A 22,405-nucleotide genomic window follows, 5' to 3' on the forward strand; every position below is an offset into this window, starting at 1 on the left:
ATGCACTCCAACCCCCCTCCTTTTATCTTGAGAAATTTATTTCCTTTCCGTGGTGTTCCATGCCACTGCAGCAATCCATCACCCCATGGTTTCATCACGTAAATTACAATTTGTCCGCATCTATATTCTTTGTCAAATGTGAAGATTAAAAACTGCTACCAGATGTGTTTTGGCACCGATCTTCACATTCATATCAAACTTGCTTCTTAAAAATACAGATTTTCACACAATCCACAAAATTAAGTGAGAAGCAAACAGTTCTTTGCTTAACTCAGGTGTTTCACTCCACACTAGTGGAGGAATCCCCCAACACCTACATTTACTAGTGAAGATTTAATTATGTTCTTGTTTATTACTGCAAGAGCTCATCATTTTTACATACATTTCTGAAGGGAAATGCTTTACCCTACATCCTTAATCTCCTTCCTACTCATTACCAGTTTTAGAGGGCTGCATCCTTTTCTAGCAGAAACTTCGCCATTAAAGAACTCACCTATCAAGTGAAATGCCCTGTTAACAGCCCAGCATGAAGCCACCAAAACTCAAGAAAATTGATATGTGCAGTAAGATATGGGTCAGAGAACCATCCAGTTTATTCTTCCTCCTCCTCCTTCATAAACAACTAATTGCTGAGGAAGGATGACAAAAGCCCGGTCATGCACGGTCCCATACGGAGCTCCAGCCAGGTTGGCACTCCCACCAGCTACCAGACAGCCAAAGCAACATGTTATTCTCTCACTCTACCCTAAAGATATCATTAAGACGGCTAATAACAACATTTAAAATCACATCAGTTTTAATAACTATTTATAATAATGCTGATAACTCAAGCTTTCTTATTTTCCATGCCTGCACAACAGCTGTGTTGCCATGCCAGCAGCACAGACATCAGAAAACATAAAATCCATCAATTTGAAAATAAACGTAGTGAAATTGCTTTTGATTTATGTTTTGTTTTCTTTCTAAAAAATGAATTAGGGCAATACTGGACAAAGAAGACTGAAAGAACTTTTCAGTGACAAAGAAAGAGGATTTAACGACCTAAAAAATAACTCCAAAACTGACTGAAGTAAGGATTTTGGGATTCTTCAGGTGAGAAGCCAGTGCAAGGGGAGGGAATGGCCTCCATTTTTTGGAGGAGCACAGCCTTACTTGTGTAATTTTTTCCTTCACTCAGTCTTTCGCAAGAACATCTTCTTGGCACCCAGAGGTCCTGAAGTTCAGCTCACTGTGAAACAGAAGATCACCCAGGCGGCTTTTGGTTTGCCTTCTCCACCCCAAATATTCCAATGAAAGTGTTCTGGAATTAAGTATGCATTTCAACATTTAACCAGTTCAGCTGGCCCTGTGTTAGCACATGAATAATTTAGAAGGCATCTGATTCAACCACAGATTTGGGCCTCCGAGGTCTTGCACAACAGAGCACATCCAGGAGCGGTATTTCGGCACGGCATAGCTTTGTGCCTCTTCAGTATTCGTTGCCCGTGGTGATGTTTTCTGAAGCTTTATCTTTCTGGTTATTGTCACCTCCATGCGAGGAAAAGTTCAAGGGTGCATTTACGCTCGATTCCCTACTTATAGTTTTCTATTTTTTTATTCATGCAGATGTCAAACTGCCAGAGAGACAAAGCAGAACTCCTGAGAATCAAAACACTATTCACTTGACCTGCCCGGTTTAATATTAATCTGTCAAAAGGAGAGTCGTGCGCTGTCTTGGGAGATACTGCAAATAATTTGTAACCTTTAGCTGTTGCTCTTCATCGACCGCATGATTATACCATCTTGCATGCTGTCCTGCCTCCTGCGTTATCTGTTCCACTTCTCTCACGCACTCTGAAGCCAACCTGAAGTATTTCTGAGGGCAAGTCACGTGGCGCGGGCAAGTGCACAGGACTATCTGATACAGTGCCTCCTTCGGTTCCTGGCAAGCCTTGCTGGCACCCAGGAGCCCACGCGAGAGCGGATCGGATCTCAGAGCGCCGAGCAGATGCTCCTTGTAGCAACTGTTTATGCAGCAGCTAGAAAAGGGAGGCTGCCCTGAAGAGGCAAAGTTGTTCCAAGTAAGGCTTTTACCACCGCCCAGGAAAAGCCAACGAGAGCCACATCAATGTAAAATGACTATTTTCCATTTTCTTTAGTAATAAGGAAACAATCTTTCCTGAAGACACCTCCTCTAATACTCCAGGGCAGGCAATTCCTCCCCTCCTGTCCTCAGGAGCAACGTATCTTCCAAATAAAGTTTGCTCTCTGAAGCCCTATCCATCAATACCTCTCCCCCAACCCGCAGACATAGCAGACAACTATGAACATTTTGTTTGCTTTCATGAGCAAAACAACGAGAGCTTTTACCTTGGCAGTTAAACCAAAAAATTGCCTTAGTTATCCCTAATATTGTTTTCAAATATAACAGCAGAAGCTCAGTTCCAAGCAAGGCAAGGCAAAGGGAAAAAAAAAGAAAAAGAAAGAAAGTCAGTGGACTGACACCCTCCTGCACGATACCATCAGCTCCAAAGCTACAGCCACATCCATGCGCACTCTCAGCCCATTAAATCCGCGATGACTGCTTCTCTAGCATACTTCGAAGGTTAGGCCTACTGCAGTCCCTCAGATGGCTGGTGCTGAGGCAGATGCAGCCACATTCTTGGCAGGTCTTCTCAGGGTCATCTTTGATGTGAAGAACTGCTTAGTATTGTTTTCTGCATTGACATTTGCCCTTGGCACGTGGAATACAGTGTCCTTGTGCATGGCAGCCCTCACGTTTCTTCCACGGCTTGCTACTCACTGCCTGGACAGCGCTGCTTCTTCATACAGCCCTTTGTGACACTAAAAGAGCTTCTTAGTTCTTCTGGCAGGTTTTCAGTTGCCCATGAAGAAGCATCACCTGTCACATCTCCTCTCAATGCACTCAAGCAACAATCCCATTTCTATTTGTCAATTCACTGGAAGGTTTTGCTCTTGTCCAAAAGGTGTCCTGCATTGTTGGATACAGGAACATCAAGTTTCTTCTGAAAAAGAATTAAGGACACTCTCCCCTTCAGTCAAATCAAGCACCAAACCGGGCTGCACAAAAAAAAGAGGTGTATGATCTTTGCCCACTAACTTCTCTTTTAGATCCAGATCCTCAGATGGTAATCACAAGGGACATAGTATTTAATAAAATAAGAGTTCAGTTCCTAAATATTTTTGATGATTCTGGCCTTAATTCTTATTTATTCATTACATTACTATTTTCACCACCATTTCACCTAAGGTCCATGTTCAACATCCCTGATAGAAGGGGAAAGTGCTATATTTCAGGAGATGTGTCTGGAGCTAAGGGAGTTCACACAGGCCGAAGGAGTAGATGGGTTGGTTTATGCACATACAGTGCTTCACCTCACATTCACTGGATGCTTCATTAGAGAGGATGCAGTTGATTGCAAAGGGGGTTTAAAATCACCTGACTATAGCTCCAGCTTTCAGACATCTGTAGGAAGGCAGATTTCCTGCCCTTTCACAATCACCTTCCATAAGCAGTTTCAAGAAAATTCCCTCCAACACCATTGCTGCTATCATCACACTTCATTAGGGAAAAAATACTAATACCAAAGATGCTCAGTCTCCTCCATCCACTGTAAAACATCTCCAGCAGCTTCCTCTCAGTTTCAAGTGTGACTCCAGAACAGCAGATGACAGAAGGTGGGGTATATTCCCGACATGAAGCGATGCATCTGTTCTATACGGTTCATACGTGCTTTCAAATCAAACACCGTTTCTTATGCGTGACTTGGAAGCTGCTACCTTTCTCTGACAAAACAAACAGCATTTCCTAAGGATGAACAGAAAGCCCCTTTCCAGCAGCCCTGCCACCTTGCAGCCAACTTCCATCTTGTGGGGCTTTCAGCACACAAATGCTTGCAGGGGGGAGTGATTTGAGAGCTTCAGGTTCACAGCAGTTCCTCAAAAGATCAGAAACAAGGACTGGAGGAAAAAGTGGCCGAAATAATAAATAAATAATACAAACTTATTGACATAAGTCACCTAGGGGCTGCTGTAAAAAATCTACAGTGTCACTGTAGCTGTGCAGCAACATCACATCAGCACCTTCCCACCTGAAGCTCTGCAAAGAGATGGGTGACACAAACACGCCAATCTGAGTGTCACATGGCTGCACATTGGATTCTTCAATGTGTTTGTTTCCGACTGTCTAGCTCTACAACTAGACCACCTCTCTCACCTCTTGGGTCAAGCATGTTCCTTCTGACACCACTTAACGCTGTCAGTGGGCACTGACCACAGCCCGCAGCCCATGCTGCAATTTTCTTAAACAAAGCATGCTATAAGCAGAGAAACTACATAAATTAGCTTGTGTTGACATCTGCTCCCCAAAACATGTCCTGCCCAAGAAGCACAGCTCCATCCACCATGTCCTTTATACCCTGACCACCCACCTCTCATCTCTTCCATGAGCCCCTCAGGTGCCAGCAGTTCTTTTTACAGCCATGGACAACTTGGTGAGCAGGAATACTCGACCGGCACAGGGTGAGCAAGGTGTACCTCATGCCCCCATGCTCAGAGATTGGCCCAAAGGATGTCCAAAGGATGTAGGTAGCTGCAGAGGTCCTGCTGAAGGGATAGCCCCAGCACGAATCTCCATCTCATCTTGTCCACTGATCTGCGCACAGGAAGCCCTCTGGGCACTTTGCCCTCAAAGGTGTCTATCCTGGACAGGGATGTGGGTCTAACCACATGTAACACATTAAAGGAACATTTCTGCAGCTTGAGAATTGCAGAACTGCAGGTTCTCACCCCTTTTTAGTCATTTGGGGCTCTGAGTTTATTTTCTCCTTTCTCTCCAAGAAAAGAACACTCATGGCTAGGGCAGGAAATGTCAACCCTGGCAGCAATTTAACCCTGCTGATTTTAGTGCTTGTCAAGGGCTAAGTAATAAGCGTGTGATTACAGGATGGCCAGATTTCCGTCCCCAAAGGGGGGGGGGGGGGGGAAGAAAGGAGCAGGAAGGTCAGAGGGAAAGTACCAGTCTTCAAGAGATGATAAAGAAAAGCACTAGAGGCCTACAACTTTTAGCAGCCAAAAATCAGATGCAGTTAGCATTTCAAGCAGGCAAGAAAATGAAAACTTGGGCTTTTCCTCAGATTTGCTCTTCAGCCCAGATCTGGAGAACTCTTCTTTTGGGTCCAAATGAAGGAATTCTAAGGGGGTGAAAACTGAGCAGAAAATACAAATGTATTTTATAGATATAATCTCAAAACAGTCTACGCTTTCTCTCAAAACCCAACAGCTTTCTCATAGTTGTACATTTGGGCAACAGCACACAGCTTTTGATTCATTCAACGACAAGTTAAAGTTATTTTCCAGCTCTGAAATTAAGTATACTTGCAGCTTTTCAATATTATCTCTTCCTTTTCCCCCCTTCACTCTCAAACTCATGCAAGGACAATACCTTTCTAAATGCATGTCTCCTCTCTAGCAAAGGTGTGAAAATATATAGTATCATTAAAAAGCCATCAAGGCCATTCTACTATAAAGTGTTCTTTTCTCTCACGATAGCATCATGTGAAAGAAAAAACAGCTGCATTTTGCAGCAGTTTGTATTTCTCCCCCAGAGAATTTTCAGTTAAGCACATGTAACTCGCTTGCTACAAAAAGCATTAAAAGTAAAACTAATTTGCATTACTTTGGACATTTTTTAATAAAGAAGAATAGAAGATTTATCCCTCACATAAAAAGTTAATCCATGCTATAAGCAGACATCCCAACACAACTCATCAGTAAAAATAATAAGGAAGTATAAGTCAATAGAGCCATTATATAGAGCTCAGCAAAGCTGGACTAATCACATGTAACATGGGTAGCCCCAAAACACAACTGCAAAGCAGCAGGCATAAAAACATCATCTTTCAGACTCACGTACAGATTTTTCCATTGTGTCTTGCAGAAACATGATGTTAAATTTCCACTGAATAAGATTAAAATACTATAGAAGAGATTATTCCTTCCACTATTGCAACTAAAACTACAACTTCACTCAACATTTGAAAGGTATTCAGCAGCACAGACTCTTGCTACCGCTTCGAAGAGCGAACCGTTACACAGCCTACAATGGAACTTCTGAAACTAAAGTGGAAAGTCTGGTAACTGTAATTCTCCATGGAGCATGAACTACCTGTGCAGCTGAATGCCTCTCTGGATAACCTCCTAAACTCAAGCAATTAATTCTAGAATTCAAGGTGACTCTTCACTTGAGGATCTTCAAAAGGAAGAAAGAAATCATGATGCCACCTCAAGTTCACAACTTTGATTCGTAACAGATGTGGGGACTGTAGCCCTTGTGGGGCTGTGTCAAGCCTGCAGAGGTTTTGATGAATTCTGAACAGATGGAACATAAACAGGATCTCTCGCTTGCACGTGTTTACAGACTATCAAGTGATTGCACATTCCCCCCAAAATTATACCTGTATGAACAGACCTCCATCCTGAATACTTTATCTTCACTATCCAGCAGAGAAATTCCCATTCCCTTTTTTCCTTCCTTTCTGAGAATATCTGCAACAACTTCAGGCAGCTGGAAACAAAAGCCACCCAATTTGAAGCCTCAGCCAAGAGGTCAGCGAGACAAGGACCTTTCCATCTGCTTAGTCGGCTACCTTATGGCTGACCTTACATGGATAGAGACACTTAGTCTCATCCAGTAGCCAACTGTCCCTCAAACATCTCCTTCCCTCCACAGGACAGTGTCCATGAGACTAGAGGCTTTTACAGCCTCATAAGAGGAACCCTACATGTCCCACAAGGACCTCTATCACACTCATCCTCAACAAGACGGAGGCAGGCAGCACATGGACACATATCATCCTAATGTCATCACTCCTAGAGGGACATAGTCAAGGTGTCCAAGTATCTAAAACTTTTGGCCACTGACTTACAAATCGCTCCTGGAGCCTGGAAACATCAGTAAGGAAAGTGCTGCCTTAGTAATACTCTTTGCCCTATCATATATATGCAGGTTTATCACAGCTTGCTTTTGTCATTTCTGCTCAAGAAAAATTAACATGGAAGTAATTTTTACGGCTGCAGTATTTTAGTATTACCTCTGTAAGTCAAAGCAATTTGAATGCTTCTCACTTAATGACGCTACTTGTACTGCCTCCACGAGAGTATTCTGCTTCTAAGAGTGCCTGAACAGCTTTTGCTCTTTATTCTTTGCTTGCCTACCTTTCTTTTTCTTTCTTTCTTTTTTTTTTTTTTTTTTTTTTCCTGTCACTTCAGGCGGGTGATTCAAACTCTGCTACCTGCTTTTTCAGCCTGGTTTTTATTACTTGGTAACCAGGTAGATGGAAAGAAAAGCTCTCTGCTTGATTAAATCATTAAACTAAATTTGCTAGTCCACAGGAAATGAACTGAGCTTGTTAAAAGGAAATGAACTGAGTTTGTTAAAAGGAAATCACTAATATTCGTTATCTCACACAATCACTTTAAGGAAATTATCCAATACACCTGTCCCATACACAGTACAACTCAGATTAAATTACAGACAAATCTCACGGCAAAAAGAAAAAAAGTCACCCTGCTCCATTCACTCCAAAGTAGCTTATAAGTAGAGGGAGGTGCACATTTAAATGACCAATACATTTCACACACATTTGACTCCCCAAAAGTGGCGTTAGTGTGGACATGAGGTCTAACTTACGCTCTTTGTGGGGCACCAGCTACAACAGGCTCCTGCCCTGAGCACGTGGCTCATACTCCGTGTTATCATGAAAGTATTGTTTGCTCATGTCAACAGCCTCTCCCTGTGCCTGGGAGTCCAGAACAAATTATCAGCAGTTCCATAATAGATGCCCATAATGCCCATGACTCGCTCTAATTTGAGGGCAATATTGAGAAGATACAGCCATTACACAAGCAAACATCATAATTCCTACTGCAGAAGCCAATTAATTTCCTGCTTGTTGGTATTTCATAGACAAGGGGACAGCCTCAACTTGGAAAACACCTCTGCTGCAATACTGGACGATGACAGCCAACGGCCACTTGCATTCCCTAGAACGTGACCCTACCATGCAATCACACGGCCGGGCTCTTCTCACAGAAGAGATGGGATTTGGTCCCGTCTGCGTTCAAGTATCAGCAATGCATCTAGGTACCTACTGTAAGAGTTCAATGCATCTAAAGTGTCCTAGATCTGTAGAACAACAGGGAACAAGGTTACACCCCATCCATGGGCTATGAGAAATGGGAATAAGCATGAGATTGAGCTCACCGCAGACACTTTGCTAACGACATCCCTTGCAGCAGCGAGGCCTTGTGCAAAAGTGCGGGCAGCCACAAACGCTCGCGTCACTTGTAGCTTGAGCTTCCGTGGCACGTCTCCGAAGGGCTTCAGTTGCTCCGTGTACTTGCTCACACACTCGAGGTACTCATCTGTGAAGTGGTACTGTGGGTTCACTAACCGGAACATGCGCTCCAGGAGGCGCGCCCAGAACTCATTGAGCATCTCTTCCAGGTTGACATTGCCACCCACATAGTACTTCTTCAGCTCCACGAAGAGGTCCTTGAACAGCTCCGAGTTCTGCATGTACAAACGGCCGTACGTCCGCACAAACATGTCATTCAGTGACTTCTCAGCATTTTCAAGAAGTTCTTTGAAGAACTCTAGGAAAGAGCAACAGAAGCCATGGTAAAGGACCTCAGGTTAGGTTGATCATTCTCATATATTTACAACCACTGCTATTACTTAACTTGAAGATTCAGTGCAATGAGACCATCACCAAATGAAATAGAAAGCTAAAAGTCATCCTAAAATGGTAGCTAAGAGCGACAGTTCTCAAAGAATTTTCTGCATTTCAAAGTTCTTGTTCACTTTTCATAACCAAAAGCCCCCACAACTTCCCAGATGTTAAGATATGGATGGGTGAATTTTCTTTTGATACATAACTGAATACCACAACAAAAGTCAGCAAACTGAATAAAAAAAAGCAGTTTCTTATATTAACATTCATCCATCTTAGAAGAAGTTGTTTTGGAGCACAAGACTATTGGAAAGCAAAACCAAAAAAAATGTTAAATCAGTTGTTTTGAACAAATGGTTCTCTTTTCAGTACTGTCAATTCAATTTCTGAAATATAGCAAATTTTAATGCATTGTAAAAACAAAATATCTACATGTGGGTTCCTTCTCCCATCTCTCAAGTTTGTCAGATCTCTAGGGCAGAGCCTGTCTGTAATTACGTAATTGTTTGTGATTACAGGCGGGGCCTTTAGATGTCTCTAGCAGTACAAAGAAAGTCCAATTAAGCTAGAATTTGCTCAAAATTCAGAGACCAAACACTTGACCCTTAGAAGGCCGACATGCGATTTTTCAGACGACGGAAGACAGAAGGGAGGCCCTCTGGCTTCATCGCTTCCAAAAGCGAATCCCCGCTTCAGTTCAACGTCCAACAATACCAGACAGCCCGGTGCCAGAGAACAGCGTGCTGAAACACCATCGCCCAATCTTGGCAGTGCCATGCACGTCTCCAACGCCGATAACGCGCTGACCCGATGACACCTGGCACATCAGATGCATCCGTCAGGTCAGCTTAAAGAACATCCACCACCGATTCAACGACACCAAAGCCCCAACGCACAGGGAAAAGGCTTGGCGCAGGGAAAAGCCCGGGACTGCATGCCCTGCCGCAGGCAATTTGTACGCGGGGAATAAGCTGACCTACCCCACTGCAAAGGCATTGTGGCCAAACAAAAGAAAGGCTGCTCCCAACTAGGTGGCAACGGTTCAAAGAAGGGGAAAAACCCAGCATTTAGTTAGATGTGATCTAGGACTGGCGTACTAAAAAGTCTTTGCCTCGAAGACTTGGCGCAGACAGGTTAAAAAACAAACAAGAACGAGGGAAGGGTCGTTCTTGAGGCTTCCGAAAACCTGCTCTAACAGCAGCAACGGCGAAAGGCTGCAACGAGAGCTACTCGGCGTGGGATGGCGTGCCTCCTCGGAGGCTGCGGCGCGCTTGCATGCCGGCACTGCCGTGCCCGGCCGCCCCTTACAACGCCAGTCTGGAAAAGATGAGGAGTCGTATTATTTTATGCATGCCACTAGCGACTGAGGATTCTGACCTCTGCTTTTCTGTGACTCATATTCAATAAATATTTTTCAATAAAACATGCCTCTGTGTTTTCTTAATCCTCAAAGGAGTCATGTTTAGAGCCAGAAGTTGTTAGAAGGAGGGAGGGGGGAAAGATATTTTGGCCCAGTGTGAATTTAAACCTTGTTAAAACGTATTAAAGTATGCTGAAGTTCAGATTTTTAGTCTTCAAAGTGCTCCAGTACAAACAAAGACTAACAGAGAAAACATTTTCTGGAAAAACTGAAACATTCTTCGAGTTCCTGACGAACAAAGTCATGGGGTTTGGTGGTTGACATAGCTGTATATAATGTAGCCTCTTAGGAGCCCAAGAGAAATGATCCAGGGAAGAAGAGATTGATTTCAAACACCCGCCACGTCCTCTGTCCAATATCAGCAGGAACCTCTACTTTCGTTCCCATGACTGGCATTTCCTCTGCAGGAAGATTTTTTTTAGTTGAGTTTATACTATAGAGATTAGCTTGGTGTATATTAATTTCTAATTCACTTAATCATTTTGAAAGCTCACTTCCTTCCTTTGCTCAGGCCTTCTAATATCACCAAATAAGTTGTTTATTTAAACACTTTTGTACCAGGCACAAGAGCTAGCAGATGCATCAGCAAACTCTTCAGAAAGGATTAGATTCCAAAATGACAGTGACGTAAAAAAAACATTAAATATTTCCAACCATCAGTCTGAAGAGGCTCAGAGCATTGTTCAAAGCCAGAAAAGTTATCTCAATCCATATTGCCCTAACAAATTTATTATCCCGCTCAAACTCATTTTGCTGGTCTCACTCCAAATTGAAATGTGAATAAATGACATCCAGGCTTTAGAGCAGCTTGTCTCCTTGCAATTTTTAATACGGGCTAGAACACGCAGCAACAAGGTGAAAAAAACCTGAACTTAATTAGCAGCACGTATCTGTGCACTCGCAATCTTCCGGCCCAAAAGCAAGGAAGAAGAAAGGCAAATAAAACCTTCCCGTCGAAAGCAGCCCCTGTGGCAAGGCCAGCAGGGCAGCAGCGAGGGGAGCGCCGCGGCCGGGCACCTTCCCCAGCGCCGTTTCTCGGCGCGGACCGCCGGCGGTGGACAGCAGACGGCACGTGCACGTGCCGTGTTGGCACTCTGATTTGGTCAGCCGCGATTAAATGAAAGATATCTGTTTTACTGTAGCTGTTGGCACCTCACTTTGCCATCCCTCTCCCCGCAAAGGAACCAGTTTGGGGCAGAGTAGGGAAAATCAAGCTTTTTTCTGTGTCAGGCAGAGCCTTCTGATGCAAAGAGAAGGAAACAAAATATTCCTTTTTGTAACGTAAATGCTGGTCTGACTAGTAACGTACCACATGCAATTAGATATTAACTCTCCCCTCCGCAGAAACGAGCTGATTAGCAAACTGCAGCATAGCCTGGAATTAACCTTGCCACTGCAAGAAGAAAAATGGCAGGTTCCTCTCTTAAGTCCTGATTGTTTGCAAGGTAAAATAAATGACCACCTTTCATTTGTATTAGCAGTTGACTTCTTCTCAAACAAAGCAAACACACAAAGGACTTGGTTGCTTATTTTACAGGACTGTAAAAGCAGGTTTTACAGCTGTGTTGCAAGCAATCTGTACTCATTAAATTATCACTTTGACAGACTTCCTGTGAAAAGCTGTCAAACGCAAACATTTTTCACAGACGACAAATCATACTTTGCTGGTGCTCTCCAGAACTCTGCTATTCAGAGATGCTATTCCGGCTCTTTTGCCTACCAGTTATCTTGTTTAAATTGGCAAAAATGAGGGACACACAAAATCAGCATGGGTTTCAAAAAACAAACCACAGGAGCAGTGCATGCAACATGGCTTAGAGGAGCCATCCCGCGTCCCATCTCCCAGTCTCCTAGCTAAGAGCAGAGCATGGAGAGTTGTCTGCCTTGCAAGGAGAACATCACTGCTTCTCTAAATTTCATCTTCACCGATGGCACGCCACCCCTCTGCATGCCCCGAGGACGGCTCGGCGCAGCGTGGGTCTGCAGCTACACCAGGAGAAGCGGCTGAGGAGACGCTACCGAAGATGGGCAGCGGCACTGGGCTGATGTGAACCACAGTCAGCATGGGGCCAGCCTGAAACGGGAGGCAGCTGCTTCAGCCAAGGCTCAAGCTGTGCTCGCTTAAGGGTCGGTACCCACGCAGCTTGCACCAACAGGTAACCCTCACGGAAACAGAGGCTGCTTCACTTAAACAGAGAAGTCCTCTGCAACCAGCGTTCCTGCAAATGCACCAAGTACGAGCCACCTCTACCGATCACAGTATGTCTAATATCAGCGCTGCTCGTGGCGTTACTGAACGCTGGGATTCGTAAGGAGGTGCATAATGAGCCGCCAGCTCCCTACGAATCTCAGCGCCGCCTTTCCAACAGCTTCAATACTCCTTGCAAACTTATTTCTGCTTGCACAATTTATGACTTAAGGCATCTCAGCTAATGCAATGCTAATGCAATGTCATTTTTTAAGTCACAAGAACGCACAGGAAAAGAGCAGGGCTCAGGCCCTCAATCATGCCGTCCCTTTTCGGAGGGGAGAAGGGACCGGCACTGCTGTCCACACAGCGCAGGCGGGTGACACTGCTGGGGAAGAGGCAGAAAAGCTCTCCTAGTGCCAAGATGTGCCTTTAAAATTTTTCTGTATTGCAGATAAATTCTGTGGATTTTATAGTCTCTGATGCTTAAAGGAATGTGATATTTCTAACACAATTAACTTTTAGAGGTACAGAAAGAAGTAATCCATAGTCAGGCAGTTTACAGCTCTGGCCTCAGATTATTTTTTTTCACGTGTTTAAATTCAGTGAAACGTTTCAATGTCCAGCACTTGGGGAAAGCATAGAGACATCGTGAAACAGTAAAGGAGATCAGACCTGATGTATCCGATATTTCTACAGTAAGAGTCCTGGAGGAAAAGAAATCTCTGTGTTTAAACAAACCCTTCCATAAAAGGGCACAGCGGGAAAACTTAACCACAGATATTCGACAACTTCCCTTCTTCAGGTAATAGGCACTACTGCAGCAGATACACTGACCTGACTGCAACTTGAGGGCAGGCCTGACCTGCCAGTAAGCAAGCGCAGAAGAACACCTCACCTTCTGAAGCTGCTTCCACATTAAATCAGTTTCCACAGCCAGAACAACTCAAAACAACCTTTCTTCCAAATTAGAGCTGCATTAGCTACTTGGAAAAACACAATTACTCCACCTACGGCAATGCACAGGGCAAATTCCACCTACACACAATAAATCCAGTTCTTTGGATTTTTGTATCCAATTTGTTTATCTTGGATTCATAGGTCTCAACTGAAAACATCATTTCCTCAAAATAAGAAGCAATATTCTCCTGTATTTGGGCTACAATTGCAGATGTATTATAGTGGGATTTGCACAGCAGAGGGCTTTTGAGGAGGCAAGCCGGCTGCTGTAGAGGACAGTCTTGCCTAAATCAAAGGCAGTTCCTGCAAATTAGGTGAGTACATCAAAAGAGCACGTTCAACTTCCCCCAAAGTCAGGTTTGACAGTTCCCTACAGGTTTGGTGACAAAGGAAGAAACAAGCCTGCATGGATTCAGCCGCATCCCATCACCAACCGCCACAAACTTCGGAGCCGAAGCAGTTGGACCAGCCTAGACTGCCTTTCGGATGAGCCACAACCTCTCCTGCAAGAAATGGGTCTCAGCTGAGAAGGAGAGAATACTGCACCCACACAAGACACTGCTAAGTTTAATGTAGCTAATAGTGAAGAAAAGGTAATTTAAGGGCACCTACCCTCTCTCCGCAATGAAACCTGTATTTGCCACCTGTGCTCACACTTGCCTTCCAGCCTGGCACATGACTCGCTTCCCCTTGTGTTGTAGTACCACCAAAGGGAGAGCCCCATCACGCTTTGAGAGCCTTCAGAGAGCTACCAGCAAGCAAAGGAAATACCAACAAGAAAACCCTTCCCTGGAGCCATCTGCCCATTTCTAGCTTCCACAGTTGCTCATGAATGCCTTTCCCCTCCAGCAGGCTCTCTAAGGCTGCCTGTTGCAGCCAACACACAGGTGGCAAACTTGGCTAAGGTGGCTTACCAGCGCCACGTCAACAACCCTGGGGAGATACAGCACTTGCCAAGCGGGCCCAAGGGAAGCAGGCCACCAAGGCAGGTTATGCCTGAAAGTCCCACCCATAGCCTCTTACCCTAGAAGTGCAAAGCTTTGCCTTGAGTTCCCTGTTCTTCAGGGATGAAAGGAACATTTCACCAAAAGCCTCTTCTCCTTACATCCAGAAGCATGACGCTATGTGGCACCCAGCAACATACTGCTGGGAACACCTTCTCTTCCAGCAATTGCAAAGATCTAGACCATAAGTAAATCAGGGCTCAGTGTGAGAAAGCCCCACATTTTATAGCATGGAGGAAACCCTAACTGCAGTATCAAAGAGTCCTGGTAAGGACTTCAAAGAGGTTGTTACAACAGTATCTTCTCTACAAATGCACATTTGCTGGCTGTGTACCGGTACATTTGTGTCATTCCAAACAAAGTAAAGCTACACTGCACATTTACATTCCCAAAAAGATACGTTAAATTTTACATGCACCAAGTCTGCTTATTTTAGAGCTGTATTTTCAACTGGCCTTAGGAGTACTCTGCTTAAGGCTTCCAAATTAAGTATGTGAACAGATACTCAGTAGACATACAATTAATCAACACACCTTAAAAAACAGAATCAAGGGAATTCAGAGGGAATATGCTGAATTTTTATGGGCACAATTTTGCCACCCAGCTTTTCAGGTACACTCTTAATATGTTGTCCAAGGTACAATGAATTAAGCACTGTCTTACTAAAACCTTTAATTTGCTTGTCTGTGTAGACAATTATACTTTCTAGTGTATACAGAAGAATACTGCCACAAAGAGATTAATTATGTTTACTCATAAAATAGTTTACTTGTAAAATACGCACAATGGCAAGATGGAGCCTCAAAAAAAAATAAATAAAAAATAAAAAAAAATTCCTGCCTGAACTCTGTCCCCACCAAAGGCCGTTCCTCAAGTCGGGTTGCACCAAGGAGGGATGGGAGCCAGCACACTGGCCCAGGCCCCTCAGAGATACATCTGCGGGTGCAAACTCCACCCTGCAGCTGGGTCTGCCGTACGAAGCAGAACTCAATCCAGATAGATAAAAGGAATTTGGAGGCAAAGATGAATGTTTCACAGTTCTTTTCACCTCTACAGTCAAGCCATCCATAGCTATGCCACCTACTCCAAAGGAAAAAAAAAATATTTAAATGTGCCTCATTACTTTTAATATGCCTTCACTTCCTTTATTGCATATACCACATTTGTAATTTCCACCAGGGAAACACAAACCATAGCTTAACAACCTTTTTCCAGAAGTGTTGAGAAACTGATGAATACATAGTGTTAACACATTTATTGAATATGAACTCAGGAAGGGCAGGGCAATTCCAAAAGCTGTTTCTCTGTCCTGTTTTAAAACATGTGTTTGCACTTACTGACATGGGAAGAACCGTTCCACATAGTTTGAAGAAATACAAGCTTAAATCATGCCAGTGTCACAGCAACAGCCCTCATGACATGCAAACCTCAGAGAGCCAGAAGACACAACAAAATCTCCCAACTTTGCTTAGTTATTGAAAGGTTTCAGGACAATAACAACTGGGCTACAACCTCCTGGGGGGAAGGAAGAAGGAAAAAAATAATCACAAGATTCCTAATTCCTAGAACATCTTGTTTTTGGTGGGCTCAAGAACATCATCTTCCTCCATACTCTCACACTGGCAGAAACCCAGAAGAGCAGAGAAGAAGCTAGCACCTAGCATGGTATGACTGTCAGCAAACAGGGACCAACCTCATTAAAGGCATAGGGAGCAAAGAAGGGGAGTGTAGGGGCAAGTGCCAAGACTGTAGTCTCTGAGTCAAGAAGGAAATAACGGCGCAAACTGCTACTCGTAACAGCGGTCTAAGAATTAGAAAAGCAGGGATAGCAAAAATGCTCTCAATACTAGGGCATCACGTGTCTTACCTACATACACGGCATCTTACCCTACATTCTCCTCTTGTTCCATGCTACTCTGCTACATCCCACCCATCAGGACAAACCCAGATTGTACAGCCTCCTTGTCCCTGTTTCTAGGGACCTCCTCCCAAATCTTGGGGCTGAGGAAGGCTCAGGGCAGGAGGAGAGCCCTTTCCACCCAAGCCCTCCTGCTGAGCAGAGCAACGACTCCAGGGTTTCTCCAGCCCACCACTACCCTCTATGTTTGCACAACCACCTCTCCACAGCCCCTCCATGGTTCCCAGATATCTGGCTCCTCCTTGCAGCTCCCTGTACTAGCTCCTGACCCTCTCCAAGACCTCATTCCTTTTTCTCGACACTGCATCAACACTGTACCTCGTTCTCATGTTTCCCGTTCTAGGTCAGCTATAGCAGGCTTCTTCCACTGCTCCCATTCCTCCCACGCTGCCTTCTCTTTGAGCAGCACCACATCCTTCAGTCCAAGCTTTTTCTCCTCCTCACTATCTCAGCTCAACAGCCATCTCTCCCCCATGCAGCTCCCTAGTTTCCCCCCTCCCAATGACTTTGACTTCTGCACTAATCAAACCCTTAAAAGTTTGCATGTGCCTTTACTGCAGCATGACTCTTGACCCACCTCTTCCCTGCCCCATTTGATTGATCTTCACTCCACTGCCCTCCAACTTCATAGCTAAATTTCATCACATCCATTCTCCAGTCTCACTTGGCTTTTCAGATGCATCAATTATTTCTCAACTGATTTTAGCTTGTAGCCCCAGGTCCATGCAGCACAGAAACACCAGCTTCCCACTCCAAAACAGCAAACTTCAGCTGCAAAATTTTCAAGCAAGTTCCTTCAAGTTGCCTCCTGCATGCCCCATTTCTGGAACTCTCAGAAAGATATTTCACATATATATTTCCTTCCAAGCCTGCTTTCTCACTGTAAAAAAAACTTGAGGAAGGCTTGTGTTGCTGAACAGTGTTGACTGCTTTCTCGTTCCCATTACCTCAAGTCACCTCATCTCGCTTACTGAGTGTGCTTTCAGCTAAGGCCACCTCTTCTACTTGTTTGTACAGTATGCAAATAGCTGGACGTTAAGACATTTCAGTACATTTCACACTAATGAAATAACAATGCAAACCACATCTGCCTCAGTGGAACATCATAATCTCAAACCCACCTCAAGAGCCCTAAATGCCATCACCTTAACATTCAGGGGAGCAGTTCCCAAGAATGCATAAGCAATTAAAAGGCATACATATGCTAGATGGTTTCTTTTTGCAAAAAGGAGGAAGAGAGAGTTAATTTTAAACAGACAAACAATAGCTCATTGACTAGCTGATAGCAATTAGTAACTAGAAAACACTAGACACGTTTCCTGTAGCTGAGGATAAAGTGTGCCACCCACATCTCTTAAAAAAAAAAAAAAAAAAGAAAAGAAAAAAGGTTTACCTGTCATCTCAGCAGCAGAACTGCTTGGATGTGAGAGGGCAGAAGACCATTCGATCCCATCAAGCCCAAACAGAAAGCGGCTTTGCCCATTGCTGAACTCCTCTCTCGGTTGCAAAGCCTCGGCTTTGTTTCCCACCTATGTGGCAGGAGACTCTCTGCCTTTGGGATCTCATCCCTTTGAGACGGCTTGGCCTCAGGATCTTTCTGAGCCGCCCAAAACAAGGGACAGGTACAGAAAAGACACTGACGCTTCTCAATGAACACGACTGAAAATCAGCGGTTTCTTCTGTTCCTTTTTTAAAGGCCTCCAGATGCAGAGGAGCCAGTTAAAAGGACACAAAACATAAACAAACTTTCACAGCTGCAGACAGCAGAGACAGCAGACAATTTACTTCATTATTGTTGCAGCAGGAAGACACAACTGAAAGAGCACAAGTGGGATTTTCAAGAGGAAGTAAGTGGTGGTTGTTCCCTCTTGCTTCTCCTAAAGTATTCCATTCCTACCCTGGACAAGCACAGGTCCAAAACCAACTCTAAAGGACAATCTCGGCAGAAGGCAGCTGCTTCTCCTATGTATATAAGGGATCTTCCCTGATCAGTATGATGTTAGGTGCCATCCCCTTCTGGAGAGGCAAGGTAGAGCCTCTGTCTTCATCTAAAAGTGGGTAGCAGCAGATAGACAAAACCATAGTATTATGTGTACGCTAATGACACATTCCTTATTAGTGCAATTGCCAAAATAGGAGCTGCAATGGGACAGCTCTCTCCAAACAAATGGAAAAACTGCCTTAAAAACACAAAAGACACCCTGCTCTTGCATAGCAAGCATTCAGGCTCCACCACATCCCTAGTTTCTCTCTGCAACACTCTCTAGACCCCAGCACGCTTCCACACCACAGGCTCAGCCTTGGCCTCCGCCATGCTGGCTGGGTTGTTAAACTACCCCTGCCTCCTTCACCACCCCAACGCTGCACAGGCACTGCCACCCAGCTCCCGTCACCCCCGCTCCCAGCAGCCACCTTCTGCTAAGTGCACCAGGCAGGCTGCAGAGCTGGGACTAGCCCCCCAGGTCCTACCACATCATCCTTGGTGCACCAGGCATGACAGGGCCCTGGCACGCGAGCACAGACTTGCAGAATTAGGTCCTGGGTCTCTGCTGTTGCAGGCAGTTTCCAATAAAAGAGTTAATGCAATATTAAGGTCCCAAAAGGGCAGTTATTTTGGTAAGGGAGAGCGCCCTGATGATCTGCCAAATTCTAACTATAGGAACCATGGTCTGGACACCTGTGGGGCTCATCTTTCACTATTTTCCTCCACACTGTCTGAAGCAGTGGAAAAGACCACCAAGACAGAGGACGGCAAGGGAAGGCCACTGCAGAGGGAAAGTTTCCCCTCATCCCTCATGCTCCAGGACAGGACAACAGCATTCCTTCGGCACACAGCCCGCACATCTTGTTGTGATAAACATTCCTGGTTATTAATACTTCCCAGCATGTGTCCTGCTGCCCCGACGCATCTAATTACAGTAAGAGAAGCCTGCATTTGCACACCTATTCTGCGCTCATGTAGCCCGTTCCTCACGCACACAGTACAGCCCCTCTGCACGCTACAACGCAACGGGCTGTACACAGGTTATCTGTTATGTTCAAGGAGGTTCCCAGGCCAGGAGGAATTACACTGGGCTCTTTTTGGCTCACCCTACACTCCTGTTCTCTGTTTCGGGAAGCGACTGTTGCAGGCTAGCAGGGCTGGCACGCAGCCGACGTTCCCTCCTTACCACGTGAGGGCCAGGTAGAAACACCTGCTAATTCAACATGCTCTATGAATCCTCCAGGTGACTTACTAAGTCAAGACATTGAGGATGAATTCAGTAAAACTACTAGAGGTCCCTCCAAGTCTCCCTGCTATCTCACACTGGCTGCTAAGTTGACGGCTATCTGAACAACATAAGGAAATCTAAATGAGGAAATGAGAATACAGGATTTTTGCCCGGTTTCAGCAGAGTTTGGAAGGTATCTGGCCAATGCTCCACCTGATTAGTTGTTGCCTTTGCCACAATCCAATTAGCAGAAGTACACAAGCATTTGTCTCCCACTGTACACCCAATAGGGGACTCGTGCTAGAAGATCAAGGCCACCATGGGATGCTTAGAAGACACATGGCATGACCATACATTCTACCTGTGGCTACTCTGCCCAACACAGATCTCAACCTAGTGCCAGAAACTACTTTTGGGGAGCTGTGGCCATCTCCCAACTGTTCATACTCTCACGAAACCTAAGAGCAACAACCTTTAACAAGCCTTTAAGAAATAACTACCAATCAGTCCTCCTAGCTACGAAGCTAAATCCCAGGGCCATGGCAAGCTTGCTGCATTAGAGGAGACCCCTCTCCCAGACGCTCGAGCCATCCCCGCTCGATCCTCGCACGGCAGAGGGTGGGTGCACCTGACAGCTCTCCGCCGAGCCCCACGCTTTCCGCTCGCGGTTCACAATTACAGCGTCTCAGTGACCAATGGCCAGATCCTTCTCCTTGGATTTGATTTCTTTCCGCTCCACTGTCCCAAAGGGGTTTCATTTTACACTTTCATATTTGTTTTATCTTACATGCTAATGGAAAAGTCAGGCGGAGTGGGAAGGAGAGGGTCAGAAACGAGATTTGCAACATTTAACAGCTTCCCAGCTATTATGTTGGCTTGAGGTTGTGCAAACCCTTTTGTCACTTGGTCGTTGCGTGCACAAAACCTCCTGCCAGCCCACCACGGGGACTGAGCACTTCATACTCACCTCGCCGTACATCTTGCTCACAGACAACACGGCGAGATCAGCGGCCCAGAGGCTTGCTAGTCTTCTCCAAATCCGGAGCGCACAGGGGAAAGGGCCAAGACTCGGTTCAAGCGCGATAATAAAAGTGCTTGTTAAACGCAGCAGAAAGGAAACAACTAGCTGTTCCCGGGATTCGGCCCACCGCTGTGGTTCAGCCTGGTCTGCTGCACCTTGGGCATGGGTCAGCACCGGCCAATTCAGTCTCTGCTCGGAGCAGCTTACACCAGGCTATAGGGACACCTCGTGCCCTTATTGTATTTATTGCTTACATTTTGGGCAATGCCCCATCATTTAGCTGTCACTCCACTCGGAGAGAGTTTGGGAACTGCCTTCCTTGAATTATGCTGTTCAATAAACTTACAAAATCATTTCTTCCTAAGACAGGTCTGGCACAACAGTTATGACTTTTGAGAGATTCAGGAGATTTCTTTAACAAAAAACAGTATCTTATCTCAGAAGCAATATAATAACAGAGGCACTGAAAGAAGTTATCTGCTATTTCCTGCCTCTATTCCAATTCCTCAAAAGAGCAGAGAAATTTCTGTTTTGGCATTAACATCCTCTTCCCCAAACTATTCATTTTCTAGCACGTATGAGAGCATGGAAAGCTTCAGCTGAAAGAGGAAAATAAATGAAAGTGCAGGTCTAAAACCAGCACTGAACATTTATGCACTCTTAATGTCACCATTAATCCTGTTAATGCCAGTAATCCTAGGGAAAGGGGGGAATAACTGGGAGAGATGAGACAAGGCAAAGGGGATTTTGAACCGCTTCCCTCCTGCCCTTTTTCTTTTTAAGCCCTGCCTGTTGTGGTCACTTCTGTGGCACGAGATGTGGCCACGGCCCCATGGCTTCGTGGCTTCCCTCCCAGGCAGCCCAGGACAGCCACCACATCTGGGCAGATCCTGTACAGCTGATCCAGATCGGCTGTAACCCTCTAGGCAAGGAGGGGCATATATGGCTGGAGAATCTCACCCACTGGTTTCTGAATGAAGTCTGTAAGCATGCACCTGAGCCCAGCTGTTTCTGAAAAATAAAAATTTTTCATCTTAAAAATGCTGAGCAATGGAGATTCCAACAACAGAAGTTATTTTTTCTTTAAAAAGTATTATCCTTACTGTTGAAAATATATACCTTACTGCTAAAGTGGGATGGAGCAAGTGATTTTAATTACAACAGAAGAGACCCACAGGAGCACATATAGCTGTCCTGTAAGCAAATATTTAGACAGGAGATATGAGACTAAAAGCTTCTGTCTTCTCCCAGCATCTGCAAACTGAACATGAGCAAAGGGATCCAACATTACAAAATTACGTCTTAGGAGCTGAAATTCCTTCTGATCATCCATTTGGAGATGGATAATCAGCAGCTTGTTCTGTGCTCCCGATTAAGAGGAGATAATCCACTTCTGAAGCATACAGCTTTGGTATCAGTTCAGAGCAATTCTAGCAATCGTTCCGACAGCACGTAGCATTCGAGCAACAGCTGATGCAAACACGCCTAAAGCCACGAGGCATTATAGCCCCCATCCAAAGGACATGCCGTGGCTTCTACTGTCATTTTACAGTGGCAACTGCTGCAAAGGTCAAGCACATAACAGAGACTTGCTTTGGTTTGCCTCTCTGCTCAGGCCTGAATATCAAGGCTAACAGATTAGCAGCAAGAAAACTGGCAACAAGTATTTCCAAAGGGCTGGAGGACATGGTTTGCTTCTTGCAGTAAGAGCTGCTTTCTGTGCTGTCATTCCCAAAGCACAAAGATAGTTACTCTGCAAGAAGAGTGTTTGTTCCACTTGCTGGGAGATCAGTTTAGTTAAGCGAATTCAGGCATCTATAGTCACTCATCTTGCCTACTCAGTCCATCTACACAGCTTGTAGCCTAGACAATTTCTTGTTAAACAGAGGAAGACGCTGTTAAACAGAAGAAGATGCATAGTTCATTTTCTGTCAGCTTTATTTTCATTTA

At 44.8% G+C, this 22,405-nt stretch overlaps 1 protein-coding gene across 1 annotated transcript in view; it reads right to left on the reverse strand.

Moving 5' to 3' along the window:
• GPC4 (glypican 4) overlaps positions 1-22,405 on the reverse strand; it is a 73,050-nt gene that overhangs the window by 17,788 nt on the left and 32,857 nt on the right. Inside the window, exon 3 of the mRNA XM_062584581.1 lies at positions 8,264-8,655. Coding sequence (XP_062440565.1) covers positions 8,264-8,655 — 392 coding nt within the window. The remainder of the gene's footprint in view (positions 1-8,263; positions 8,656-22,405) is intronic.

The sequence above is a fragment of the Rhea pennata genome, chromosome 11 (genome assembly GCF_028389875.1).
Source record: "Rhea pennata isolate bPtePen1 chromosome 11, bPtePen1.pri, whole genome shotgun sequence".
Classification (NCBI taxonomy): Eukaryota; Metazoa; Chordata; class Aves; order Rheiformes; family Rheidae; genus Rhea; species Rhea pennata.